The 14300-nt window shown below is 39.6% G+C and overlaps 1 protein-coding gene across 1 annotated transcript; it reads right to left on the reverse strand.

The window, feature by feature from the left end:
* Nucleotides 1-2215: 2215 nt before the first annotated feature.
* On the reverse strand, nt 2216-12090 carry FETUB (fetuin B). The gene is made up of 7 exons (XM_085069145.1): nt 11767-12090; nt 7335-7445; nt 5894-5981; nt 5203-5369; nt 4144-4257; nt 3153-3236; nt 2216-2686 (listed from the first exon to the last, which is right to left on the reverse strand). The coding sequence occupies exons 1-7, from the start codon at nt 11986-11988 to the stop codon at nt 2324-2326; spliced, it is 1149 nt and encodes a 382-aa protein (XP_084925271.1). The 5' UTR covers nt 11989-12090; the 3' UTR covers nt 2216-2323.
* Nucleotides 12091-14300: the final 2210 nt, after the last annotated feature.

Genomic DNA, 14300 nt, shown 5'->3' on the forward strand with positions numbered 1-14300 from the left:
CTCTGTGCTGGAGTGCCACAGCAAATAAAGGAAAGGCTCATGACTCTGCATTGACCACTGGTGCTTTGTTGATCTGTACTGGAGATGGAGTTTCTGCTCAGATAAACACCTCTTCTGCTGTTTATTTTTAAATCAGAGAAGTCCTTGAACCCAAATCCCAGATCCAAGTTAGGGAAAATATTGATTCAAGTGTCATTTCTGAGCCTCATCTGCAGAACAGGCTACACAGTATTCGAATGGAATGCTCAAAACTGTGGATCCAGACTTTCCAATGTCCCCTGTAACTTCCCCTGCCTATGTTCACACCAACTCCACTCCATTTATCTCCACTCTCTGTGGCTGTTCAATTTACTGTTGTAAGAAGCTGTAGTCAAGAAAAAGAACTGAGTGAAATGGGGTATTCTTGGCTGTGACTAGCAGTTAATGAAGTTGATTTTTCCCCAGTGCTCCTTTGGGGGAAGAATCTGGTTGTGTATGTTGATAAAAGTCTCAGTAGTGTCATTAAACTGATGGAGCTACCATGAGAGTAGAATCAACATGCAAACAGTTAATGGAAAGGACTCTGCAGTAGAAGTGAGAAGTGTGGTGATCAGCTGAAAAGAGGGGCAAACCCAGCGTTTTGAAAATCCCTGAAGTGTGACAGGCTGTTGCCCCAGTGCTCAATTCCCTGGCTCACTAAAGGCAGCCTTGGGTGCTCTGTGTGAGGGCATGGAGCAGTGCCTGGTATCCCAGATTTTGGCATATGGCAAATCAGAGGCTCCTGTCCAGGAAAGTAGAACATACTGGTTATGTTAGAGAAACCTGAGCTGGCAAAGGTGAAACTTCCCAGGGGAAAAACAGGATGCTGCAATTCAATGACTTGATATAAAAGGGAATGCTGACACAGCCTAGAGCTCCTACTGCAATAAGAATTAGCTAGAATTTGAATTTTAGGATTTTTTGAGAACTATATGATTTTGAAAGTTTTTCTTCTCTGAAATGAAGGAAACCAAAAATATATTGAAATTTCTCATAATGTAGGATTGAAATGGAATTACTTTTGGCTCAGTTGATATGTTTCACACATTATTTTTTGGCTTATTTTAGTCTTTGACGCAATTAAATTATTCCTTGATATCAAATTTATGTTTGTAAGAGTTTTGCAGACTGAAAAAGGAAAAAGTTTCTGTGAATATAACTCCATACAGTATTTCAATATTATTTTGTTCTCACTCAAAATAATACTTATATTTTATTTATAATAATAAAATAATACATTTTAATCAACTTGCATAATGCCAGGATACTTTGACAGAACCATAATTTTTTGTTGAAAGGCTCTTTAAATGCAGAAATTATCCAGGATCTCTAGGGATGATACAGTATCATAAAAGCTTCAGAAACAATAATAGTTTATTGATTTTGTTTTGAACAAATGGTTTTACAGATCTGGTGGCAGCTAGAAAAAGGCTTTGTGGTCTCATACAAGTCCCATAATTATTGCAAATATCAGTGTACTCCTGGCCACAGATGACATTTCTTTCCTACGTTCATTCTTTTTCTTCTTATCTTCTCATTTATTTATATTTGTTTTTGTCAGTACAATTACTATGTCTGACTTTAGTGAAATCGATTTTTTCTTAGCTGCAGGCTGTGGAGTGTCCCTTTTGGCTTTTATTATAAAGCAGTTAATATGACCTATCTCAAGAAAGAATTAGGCTGATTTTTTAAATCATTGTTTTTCCTGCACAGCAGCGTCAGTAGAGCATGAGACTCTGAATAGCTGGGGCTTGATTCTCCACCAGCCAGAATTATGTGCAGAGGTTTCACACATGTGTAGGCTCTTCCACATGCTTTAAGTGAGGTATGAAGCATTAAGAAAAAAAATAATCTTCCTTGAGATCTGCGGGACATTAAAAAACAGGCTAAGATCCTCACATTATGATTAAGAAGTTTACCCAAGCTTGCCAGCCTGGTTATCACACTTGGCTCCATTTCACCATCCTGCACTGCACCCTGACAGAACAGACTTTTGCTGCTGAGGATAGTTTTTTCGTATGTCTTTGCCTGTCCCAGCCACACAAGTTCTTTTACCTCCCACAGTTACCTTTCCTTCACACTCTGCCTGATGGGAGGAATTTGAGAATTAAAAGCCAAATACTTTTGCCGGAAAATGCCCCAGATAAGTTTCTTTTCCCAATCTATTCTGTTTTCTTAAAACTGAGAACGCCAAAGATGAAGACCATAATAAACAATTTATTTATTTGAAGATGTTACACGAGTTGAAAACCATGTTGCCATTTTGACTGGTATTTCTCTGCAGACAGGTAAGGATGGATGCTGGCTAGGCTGTGGTAGGCTTTCTAGTAATCAAAGGATGGAGGATGCCATCCATCTGCTTTGCTTCTCCTGGGCATGAATCTGATAGAGAAGGTTCTTCAGGAAAAGGGAGAATAACTGGTCCAGTGACTGGTTTGGTCAAGTCTGGTTTGTTTACTTGAGTTTTTTCTCTGTCAAGACCAGGTGTAGATCCCGCAGCCTTAGGTGGAACTGGCTTTCGGTCTTTATGTTCGTTTTGACTTTCTCGTAGGCTATGGAAAGTGATGTCCTCATTTAAAGGGGGTAGAATTTTAACCCAGCCCACTGTTTTTTCCAGGTGTGAGGAGAGAGGATTTGCTTCTTGGTTTTCCTCTTTGGTGGCAGGATCCTAAAGAACAAGGAATAAGCATTATCTAAATTGGAGCAATTCCAAACTCTTTCAGATACGAAGATTATCTTTCACACTAAGGATCTGCTGCATTTCTAGTCTTTCAAAACCAGCTGCAGAACAGAAGCTCAAAGGATAGTCAGATGTAACTGCTTCTGGTACCAGTGTGTATGAAACTTGGGTAACTACAGTAATTGCCCCTTGCATTCTCTTTCTGATTTACAATTTCATTGTAGAGCACTCTGAACACATTCTGCTTGATTGTCTCTATACTCACTCCATTGCCTTTTTATCCACCCAGTAAGAGTCTCTTTTATCACGAGAGAATTTTCCTCATCTGGCCTTATCACTTTCTTGAAGCACATGTCTTCATGAATAAGAAAATTTAAGAATGAATGGGCTTTCAAAAGTTCAATACTGGAAAGGAGTATTACTCTTGCAGTATTAAGATTATATTAAGAAATACCTGCTGACTGTAGATTTCACAGGATATTGTGACAAACTGTTCCTCGCGACTGTTCACTACAGAGCCTTTGCAGAAACCGATTTGCTGTAAGAAGAAAATACAAGCATTTTTTCACATGGAGCACTGATACTAAGCTCCTATCTTGTAAAATAAGTGATTATGAAAGGCTGAATAGTTATAGCTTCTAAGTGTATTTGTAGGGATAAACAGCTTGGGCAAACCTTTATTTTGGGATTGGCAACCTTACAAAGGCAGGCAGCGTTTTCAAAAAGGCCTTGTGTTTGCAAAGGAGGGTTAGGTAACACAATAGCAAAAATAAGCCGACTACTTAAGGCCAAACTACAACAGCATGCTTAAGTTCTCCTGCAGCAGAATATCCCAATGCAGGCAAGTTGTGTATGGAACATAATACAATTTTCCACACAAAACCAATTTCACACCATACTAGTGAAAGAAACTGTGAAAAAGAAAGTTGTTTCTAGTAGTTGTGTTTGTACTGGGCTGTAGGTACCATGGCTTGGATCTCAATAAAGATGGGGCTTGAAAAGATTTCTGTTGACAGCATGCCTGTTTAGTCTTCCAGTTTCTCTTCAAATTTTTCCTTATATTTTCCTTAGCTGACCTGGTTGTAGTATGAATATACTCTCTATGCATTGTGTGCAATTTATTGTCTATGTCTGTTTCCTTGGAAGAAATCCTGAAGACTCATTCACTTTTGTAAGGTGATGGCTGCTCCACCTTTTTCTGGATGGTATTTTTTGATGTTTCCTTTGCTCATGGACTTCTGGTAAGAATTCAAAACTTTTGCTGAAATGTTTTTCTATTCTAAAGCAGTCTGTAGAGTTTCCAGACAGTATAGAGCCACAATCCATAGAAAGATGACCATGGGTTTTGGTTTTGTCTACAAAGAGCCAGGGGGATAAATACTTAGTATTCACTGAGGAATCATAGTATCTGGAAAACTGGTATTTATACAAGAAAAAGTACTTACAGCTACTTCTGGTGGAAGTGGCTCACACATGGAGATGTCAGCAATCGTGTCATTTTTGGAGCAAGATGTCTCCTGAATTAAAAACTCTACAAAATATGCAGGACCAGTGACCCACTGTAAATGAGAGGCCAGTGGCAATTAGAACTTGTGCATGTGTCAGGAAAAATAAAGAATTCTACTGACCTTGAAACAGCTGGAAAACACCTGCTGAGTCTGGAAGGAACAAGTAATACTTGGGGCATTACTGTTAGTTGTGTTAAAATGAATGTTTGTTTGCTGATGCTGCTTTATTGCCTGGTCATTTTTCACTTCTTATGTACACATAAGTAACTTATGTGCACAATCTTAGTAACTCGTGGATTGACATAGTTGAAATGAGTTTGGATTTTGTCATAAGTTAGCATCCACATAGAACTACATAGCCAAAGACCCTCTTCGGAGTCTTGTTGACAATTTCTGGTTGTTTTAATGAACAGGATCATTTTACTGTTTCTGAAATTGGGGTTGGAAAATGAAAGTGATTAAATAATATATTGTAGTAATACCTGACAGTTTGAGACAAAGAACAAAAAAACACTTTGCTGTCCACGCGTGCTGAATTTTAGAGAGATTAGATAATAGTGTGGTAAACAAAGAGGACTTGGCCATGAGATCATAAGCTTTCTACTGGTTTAAAATTAATTTTAAACCATGCTTAAACTCATTCAGTAACTTGCAGGTATATGTTGGAAGGTATGACTGTGCTTTATTAAATGTTTTCTATTAGGGAGTTGGTAATTCATGGTGGTAGAAGAAGAAAGAGTGAAGGCTTCACAATGAAGCCTTCCTGAACTTTGGAAGCAAATGTGCATCTTGACTTAAAGCCCTCATAAAGCCCTCCTTTTTACAATAAATGGAATCAAAGTCTTAGATCAAGAAGATCAGGAGAATTCTGCATAAAAGTATTCCCTGTACTATACAAATACAAAATCAAAACAATCTATAAGACATAACAAAATGTAGAACTGGAAGCTCCATATTTCTTGAGGGCTAAAACAAGTCAGATGAGCTTTGGCTTACCTGCATTGAAGCTCTTGTGACATTGAGGACAGAGAAGTAATGAGTTTGTTCACTTTCTCTATTGAACTTGCCAAGACTTCGATCAGCAGCCTCCAAATATTCAGGCTTAGTTGGATTGTCATCAACTGGGCAGTCAGGACATACTGACCAAATATATTTGGATGGAACTTTTTATTCAAACAAAACAATACCATTAGAGAAGGCATAACCATAAGAGCATGTTGATAAAGTCAGTCACTGTAAATGCATCTATGCCCCCAACCCTGCCCACTTGTCCTCCACTCCTGTGGAGCAGCAAATTGTGGTTTGAGTCCCTCAATAATTCTGAATCTTTATGTATTTGCAGACCCATAAAAATGTTGCAGTGGAGGTAGAGACACTGAAGGAAAAAAGTTCAACCTATTGACAGTGGGTTTGCTGATTTTCCTTGCCTTTCACAAATCCATAAAAATGCTTTTGGTTCAGAGGGTAAAAGCCAATACAGAGGCTCTGCTGAGTGTTCCAGAGGTTAAAACAGTTATTACTGAACTCTTTTGAGCTGCAGGACCTCTCTGGCCTTATGATCACTGACTTGAGAAAACCAGTGCAGCTGAAGCTAATGGAGATACTGCGGTGTCGTAATTACATTTAAAATAATGCTATTTGGCAAAGAGTTTCTCCAGTTCTGTTGTAGAGTGTGTTAAAGACATACCTGGTTGTAAAGTGCACTCATAACTATTCAGATGAGCAATATTTCTTGCCTGATTAATGTAGATAATTGCTTTGCATTGACCGTAAACCTGAAACAATATAAACATTTCAAAACAATTAATATTGCACCCTTTGCACTGATTATCTAGTACCTAGACAAGAGTGGTTCATTTTCTTCTTGGAGTCATGGAATTCGTTTCCAGATAAAAATTTTGTTAATACTCAGATTACAATGAAGCACATTTCTAAGCATGTCCTTTAGAAATAAAAGGCCAGCTCCTCCCCTGGTGTGATTCTGAGTTACAGAGATGCAGTGCTTGTCTGCAGGGTGGCCTGCCCAGAGCCACACTTCTGGGAGCTGAGAAGTGCCCAAGTGTCACAGAGAGAGCTCCTGCCCCTGGGGCTGGGTCTGTGTTAAAAGTTTAAACACAGAGAGAGTTCAGAGTGTCTGGATCCAGTCACCTGTCTTCCACCTTCCCCCTTTTCCCTATAATCATAGGGAGAGTGGTAGGAAGGACCATAAATCAGTTTTTGTGGTGCATTAGGGTCACCTCTGCACACAGAAAACTCTGACTTTATGGCAGAAAAAATACTGGCCTATTAATAGCCACTGTACCTTTATATTTAAGAGTTGAAAGTATATACTCTGAGAGCTTCTTAGTTATTCCTACATGTGTGATCAAGGCCTCTGGACATGCATTTCTTGGCTTCACTGAAACAATTTTAACCATATAGGCTTTCACCCTTTTCCTGGTGAAATCACTGTAATGAGAAGTGAGCAGAATTATTTTTATTTTTTTCTTGTTTTTCATTGAAAAGTTAGAATTTATTGACCTTAGAAGCAGTCCAGGACAATTTAATCATAACTTCCTTTTTTTGTTGTTGTTTAATGTGAAACTTATTTCTTGTCATTTTTCATTTTCTAAGGGTTTTTTTGGGCACCTCTAGAAACAGTGTTTGACCACTTTCTCTCTTTGCAGCTTATCTTGCTGAGCTTTCCTTTTTCTCCTATTTCAGTGCAATTTTTTGCAAAGTTGTCAGAATAAAAGTGGAATTAAACTAAACCAAAAATCACATGTTATATAAAAGTGAATTTCTTTTATTCTCTCCTTGACAGGCAATCTTTAAAATAAACTCTTACAGAGTAGCTATAAAAAGTAAAGCATTATTCTAAATAGTGTCCTAGCATGGCTATTTAGTTTGGTATGTTTATTAGCTCTGGTTGAAAACTTTCTTTTAATTTTCACTTTTTGAAATAAATATTACTGGTCTATGAACTGATTAGAAGGTACAGAGCAAAACTGTGGCTATCATAAAATGGGCTTGGATTTTTTCTAAGCTTTGTTGCCCACTAAAAATGCAAGTGTAGGGATTTTGCTTTGATCAGGATTACCTGAGTAACTCATCATATCTGATATTAAACAGAAAAATGAAATCCTTACAGTTGAATGAGCAGGTCTTTTGTTACAGTTCTTCCACAACTTTTTGCTGAGTACATGGCATTCAGTATCTACTACATCCAAGAGGAGATAGGAGACTGAACCAGTGATCTCCTGAAAACAAGAAAAAAAAGGGTCACATCCCATTTTTTTTATCAAACAAAGTAGGGACACATAATAAGCAGAGATGGACAAATGGAAGACACGCTGGTGGAATGCATAGGTATCCTGAGAACTGAGCACTCTGTGACCAAAGTGGTACTTCAGGTGAAATTCAGGCCCTGTTAGAACAGGTTTGGTCATGCAGCTAGCCAGCTTTACATGAAGAACAGTCATTTGGTCAGTTTTATCCTTCTGATTCTGGTACCAACCAGAGCCCAAGATTAAAGAGTAAACATGTTGATGTTTTCATTGTCAACTGCATTTTATTATCAGATTTGAAAGGCAGGTTATTTTGCCTGAAATAATGACATGATAAATACCACATTAATAAAAAACTGCTAACATGGAACATTCTCAGTAGGCATTAGATAGAGAAATATCTTATTTCTTAGGGTAGTGTCCTCTTCAAGTGTGGATGCTTTGCATTTGCTGTGAAGAGAAAAAGGCTGCATTGATGCAGAAGCTTAAATATTCTCTTAGCTATCAGTGCTGTGAGAGACTTTGCAGTCACATGGATGTCTCAGACTCACATAAAGCTTCAGTCCAGTGCTTGGGTTCTGACCTGGGCTTAAGTCCAGAAACTTTTATTGAGTTCACTGCAGCACAGGGTGCACAAAACAGTTCAGGCTCAACTTTTGGGCAAACATCTTTCCAGGCAAGAAGTACGAGGAAGGACTAAAAGTACAGCTCTGTATATCTAGTGCTTACATCACATAATGCAGGAGCATGAGGTGCTGCATGGTGCAGCTCCTCATTCTGCTTCCATTGTAGATACAGATAGGCACCTTACCAGCGTGTTTATACAGCTTAGTAGGATCATGTTTTATTTATATCTTCAGCGGAAAGCTGGAAAGAGGGCAGCTGTGATTTTTACATCCTCAAGAACTTAGATGTGAGCATTAGCTGCGTGTTTAGACTGAGATTATGTCTTTGCTGAAGGGGGAGAAAAACCAAAACTGAATGAGATCAGGATTCATTCATCCCTGGTTGATTTCATTGGTTTATGGAAAAGACATTAGATGGGGCAGCAGTCTTGTGGAAGTCTGGGGCCACTGTCTGTATCATTTTGGGTTTCGTTTTGGTTTCTGTTTAACAGCGACTAAATACCAGTCAATAGGCACATAAAGCTGGAGTACTGCTGGTTTTTTTGTCTTTATACTGCTTAGGAAACCATTAAGTGTTATCTGCTCTGGAGTTCTGAGGAGATTGAGTGACAAACTACTTGGATCACACACTATGGTGATCTGTGGGATGGTGATTTTATGTGAGCTCTACCATATATATTTGTAATACCAAACCCTTTAAATATAAAAAAGCAAAACCATTAGAAAATAAAGAATGATTAAATTGTTTTGTTATCATTGTCTCTTAGTTCTGTTCTTACATATGCAACTTCTCATGCTTTCTACGATTTTTTGTATTTTCATATAGTCTTTTTTTTCCAAAGTGTTCCATAAAGTGATCTGGTAATGCCTTGCACTGATCTCTCAGGGTTTGCTTACTCTAATCCTGAGGTTTCATTATAAGTGCCATTTTGAAGGCATGAAAAGATCAAAAGCTATTTTGACAAAGAGTGATGCTGAGGTGCAGCAGCACTGTTTGTGCAGTGGCACAGCAGGATCCCCACACCTGGCTGCAGAGATCCTTCTGTGGAAGGAACTAATCATAATTTTCTGTTTACATACAAGATACCTAAATACCATGATGATATGTCTCTTTAATATGAAAGGTAATATAGCTTAAATCAGTAAACACAAATTAAGACTGGTCAAAGAGTAATTGCTATTTGCTGAAAATGTGTTTTTGAGTAGTGCACCATTTGGTTCAAGTTTGTAACCTTAAATATAACTTCTATAAGAAAAAAGCCATCACTAAGACTATCCACATGAAAAAGAAATAGCCAAGAAAAATGTGTGTTTTTAAGGAGTCACATAGTTGGACTTGGTGACTTGAACTTTCAAGCTGGTTGTTAAGGTATTCTGGAGGCAAAAGCACTCACATACCTCATTAAAGAAGTGTTCTTATCATCAAATGTGTTCCGTGTAAGATGGGTTTCCTCAGCTGAATCATGAATATTGATTATAAAGCTTGATGATATTAGAAACACTAAATGGAACCAGGGCAGACCAAACTGTGTTTCTTGTTGCCTATAGCTCTCTTGTATAATACTAGCTCTAATAAGCAGATGAGGTTATTATAAAATCTACACATCTTTTGGTCTACCTGTTTCTGTATGTATCATCCTCCACTGGGGAAAGGATAATTTGGAGCTTATTCAGAGCTCAGCAGATCACTGAAGGTTTAATCATCCTTATTTTAATTTTCATTAAAAGACCGTTATGCAAAGGCCTTTTGATATCTGCTTAGTATTGAATAAAAAGTTGTATATCTTTCCAGCATTGCCAAAAAGATCCCTTCTTCAGCACTGCTGGTGCCAGGCTGCAATGTGTGCTGGGCAGCCTGGCAGCCAGAGGAGGTGGGGCAGCAGTGTGACCTGGTGCAAGGGGAAGAAATGAAATATTTTGGCATGTTTTGTAATTTTGGTTAAGTGCCTGTCAGTGAAGCTAATCATGAGAACCTTGTATGAAAGCAAGCTCTGTCCTACTTGCATATAAGTTAATAGCAGATGGCTCATTAGTTTCAATTAGAGCAAAGCTGAACCACAGGTTGCTTAAGGGCAGATTTGAATTTGAAGTAACTTTGAAAATGTTTTTATCCTCATTACTGGTTAAGAAAGTGAGAGGAAGGACCACTGACTGGTGTAAAGGAAAAAAATTATTTTTTGAGAGGAATGGGAAGTGGCATAAGGCTGTTACTGTCTGTGAACCCCCTTGACATTGCTGACTCCTCCTTATGTACTCAGTCCCAGCAGCAGCAAAAATACAACAAAGGGATGAGAATGTCTAGTTTGTTATTGCAATGTCTTGAAATACCTTATTTACAGGATACAAATATTAGATGCAAAAAAAAAAAAGAAATAATAAAAGTAAATAAGTAAATTAAACCCTGAGATGAACAAAGTATGCTTGCTCTAAAGCAATAAGCTAAGTCTTTAGGGAATTAAGTGACAGACCAAATCACAATCAAGGACCAAAATTCCCCTGTGCTGAGATATCTTTGGCACAGGTGAAGGAAGAACTTGGGAGATGACTTGGGTGGTTCACAGCACGTCTGCACCTACCATGCTGTAGTCTAGGGTAGTCATAGGTGGTTCTAGTTATTGTCAATAGGAAATAGCCCCAGGAGGGGAGTCTGAGTACTTAATTCCATGACTGCTGATGTGGGTTCTGGGACAGCTCATATGCACCAAGTGGAAAAATTCTGAAGAGACCTGATCCAGTTGCTTAGTGGGCACATTCTGTCACCTGAGCAAAGCAATATAGAGAACATAGTGCAGAGCACAGCAGAGCATCTTTAACTGTGAGATCTCAGGTTGCTGGAGTCCACAGTGTGTCTGCAGGAACCATGTCCTTGTAAGAGCAGCAGGAAGAAATGTCATATCTTTGCCAGCACAGATCTTTAAGCATCTGGCAACAAGCCTAATTTTCTATAGAGTTCAGAACTCAGCCTTTCAGGTAAGCATATGGGAAGTGAGTAAGAATTGCAGGGAGTGTTAGCAGCAGGCTTCCTTAGTGCCTAATCTGTTGTGGGCCCTTGTGAATTCATTTCAGGCTGTCTGTAGTTGGAGCCAGTAGATTCAGTTATTGTAACACAAAATAGTCATAAATTAAGCACACACAGAGAAATAAGAGACTTGAGGAAATGTGAGTGATACTCTATAGGTATTTCCAGTGTATTTTTTGCCCTTGAACTGGTTTCAGGTTTCTTCTGGAGAATGAGTCATCTTTTAGAGGTCTGTAAAAGAATTCCTTGGTCCCAAGCGGGATATGTTTACACCTGTTAGTGCTCACATCTTTTGTGCAAAACACACGATGACTTACTAGCCTTTGCACTCCAACTGCTCAAGGCAGTGGGAGGAAGGTGTAAAATGAAATTAAATCAGAGTAGTGGTGTTTCATATCAAATTTGAACTGATGCCTGGAGCTATTCCAAGGGCAGGCAGCAGAGAGTCATGACTGAGATTTGCTCTCTAATTGCCCACAGTGGTGATGAAATTGTTTCTAGTCTGTGCATAAAGTTGACATGGCCTCTGGAGTCCTGTGAATGGAACTTCGCATTTGCCTTTTGAAATATTTCTTAGTTCCAATAGATATTTCTGAGAAAAAGTGATAGACACAGGGAGAAACACCTATTGAGCAAGAGGGTGACTTACCTGTGGCTGTTCTCGGGCGCTGACAATTCGGTAGAGGCTGAGAACGTAGCCCTCTTGTCGGTCAGCATTGATCTGGCGGAGAGCCAGGTCTGCAGCCTCCTCCACTGCAGCATCATCACAGCGGGGGGAGAGCAGTGCAGCCCCTGCTCCCTGTGCAGCAGGGGCAGCAGTGCAGGAGCAAAGCACCTGGATGCCAAAGAGCATCCAAGGAAGCCAAACCATTCTGCTTAGAGAGCTGGTGCTGCAGATCGGGGTCGTCAGTCAGGATGGAGGGGCTGAGACCTGAGTGAGATCATATACTTTTGTAGTGGAGACGTGTCTCTTTATAAACTTGTGCCCCCTTTTATTACATACTGACCATCACCTTTAAACCTGGAGCTTCAACAGTAAACACTAAGTCAATGATTACAAGGTTTTACAGAAGTGTTGTTGCTCCCTCTGAGACCAGAGAACACTTTCTCCTCCTGATTTTCCATCTCTAATTTGGACTTCAGTGGGCAGATCATGCAATTTTGACCTCATGGCAAGGGATAAGAATACACACACATAGCTGCTTCCTCAAGAAACCTCACGTTTGCTTGAATAAACCTACGTGCAGAACAGGTCTAGCTCCAGCTCTGTTCTGTCAGTAATCCAGTTCTTCTCAGAAATAAAACAGTGACAAAGGTTGCAGTAATTTGAACTGGAAATGGATAAGTGCCACAAGGTTGACTGATTTTGCACTTTGTATTTGTTAAATGCCAATTGTGAACAAATAAATTGACTCTATTATATGCAGTCAGTTTGGTCATGATCAAAAACTCAGTTTGGATTCATTTTGTGAGCATTTCTACTCATCTGGATACCTACAGATGAATGCTACTCCTTAGCCCTGGAGGCACTGAGACCTCTCAAGAGTCATGGAAAATTCTGCCTTTAGTTTGAAATGACAGCAGTGTGCCTTGTGAATCTGTCAGGAACTCCATGCTGGAGACAAAGGGGAATAACTTTACGAGTAGCTGCTGTCTTGAAGATCTGAAGAAGTGACAGCAAACATTACTTGGGGAGGATCCCAGTGAATGTCACTGCTTTTCTACCAAGGGGCAATTCTGCAGCATTTCACCTTGAAGGATACGAGAAGCTGGGTTACCACTTCCCTGGGTCTTATTTTTTTGTCATGGGACTCTGTGATTGCAGCTTCATGCTGGAAGACCCCAAGTACCTTTAGGTTTGAAGGTTGTATTGAGTGAGGAAGAAACAGTGCAAGTGAACGGCTCAATTGTCTCTTCAATACTACTGTGAAGTTTGGGGTAGTTAAAAATAGCTATATTGTCACTTTTTTTATAGCAGTGTAAAGAATCTTAGCCCAGAAATGTTTAAAGCATTTTCCTCTGGGAGACAGCAGAATGTGTCCCAGGAAATGTCCATAGAAAGCTGGGAAGTGTTACACATACAGCCAGAAGACCTGCAACAGCATTGGAGTTGAAACTCTTCTAAGAAGACTTTGGTGGCAGAGGTGCAAAACTCTGATAGCAGGACAGAAGTGGCACATGGCTGCTAGAATGAACCCCTCATGTGTTGCCAGTTGCTTTGCAAACTCAGGGTGAGGGATAATGTAGGGACTGTATCCCAGAGGGAAGGGATACAAGGGGTGAATGTTGAATCCTGCTGTAGCCATAGTACAGGAACCAGAGAAGCAGCAATGCAGACTCACTCACATTGTTCCATGTGCCTGGGGATGCTTCCCCTGCGGCTAAAGGATAATAACTCATTTTCTTTATCCTTACAGTTCGTGGCATTTCTATGGAGATGGGTGCCAGTTAGTACTGGCTGTGTCGGTGCTTCTTATAATAGGGAATTGTTATATCCCTGACTCTGTTCTTTGTATTCTGCCTGGAAAAGAAAAATTTCTCTGTTGAAGTAGCTGACCTCAAAACATGGACACAGCTGGGAAATCTGAGCATGTCCAGCCAAAGCAGTACATGAAGTACATATGCTTTTGCAAAACATGCTTTTTTTTTGAAAAAGCTGAGAAACATCGTCAGCCAGCAATGCAGACCTGGCAAAACTCTTCATGCTGCATTTCAAGAGAGGAGGCATTTGTATTTTATGTATCACAATTTCATATCTCTCATTGCCCAGGAATCTGTTGTTAAATACTGAATCTGTTACTAAGGCCCAGGTGCATGAAAATGGGGCTATACTGGGAGGAGACAAAGAGATTGCTTCAAAGCAATAATGGAAAACAGATCTGTAAGGGGGCACGGTGTGTCCTTAAGAGGACAAGTGTTAAGGAGAAAGAAGATGAAGTGCAGCTACCAAAGTGGAATGCACAGAGACAATATTTTTTTCTTCCTGTTTTAGAAAACAAGGGAGTGGTTATACCAGGTGTAGGAGAACATCTGTGAAGTATGGAGCCTGCAGATGTTTCTGCTACATGTCTTTGCTTTGTGTGGTTGGAAAAGGCAACAAGAAAATGCAGCATTTCTGGAGTTCAGAGATTCCCATGGGCAGGGATCCCTTCTATAAACATACTGTTTCTGCCATCAGAAAAT

Source organism: Lichenostomus cassidix, chromosome 9 (genome assembly GCF_008360975.1).
Source record: "Lichenostomus cassidix isolate B80296 chromosome 9, HeHo_3.0, whole genome shotgun sequence".
NCBI classification, from domain to species: domain Eukaryota; kingdom Metazoa; phylum Chordata; class Aves; order Passeriformes; family Meliphagidae; genus Lichenostomus; species Lichenostomus cassidix.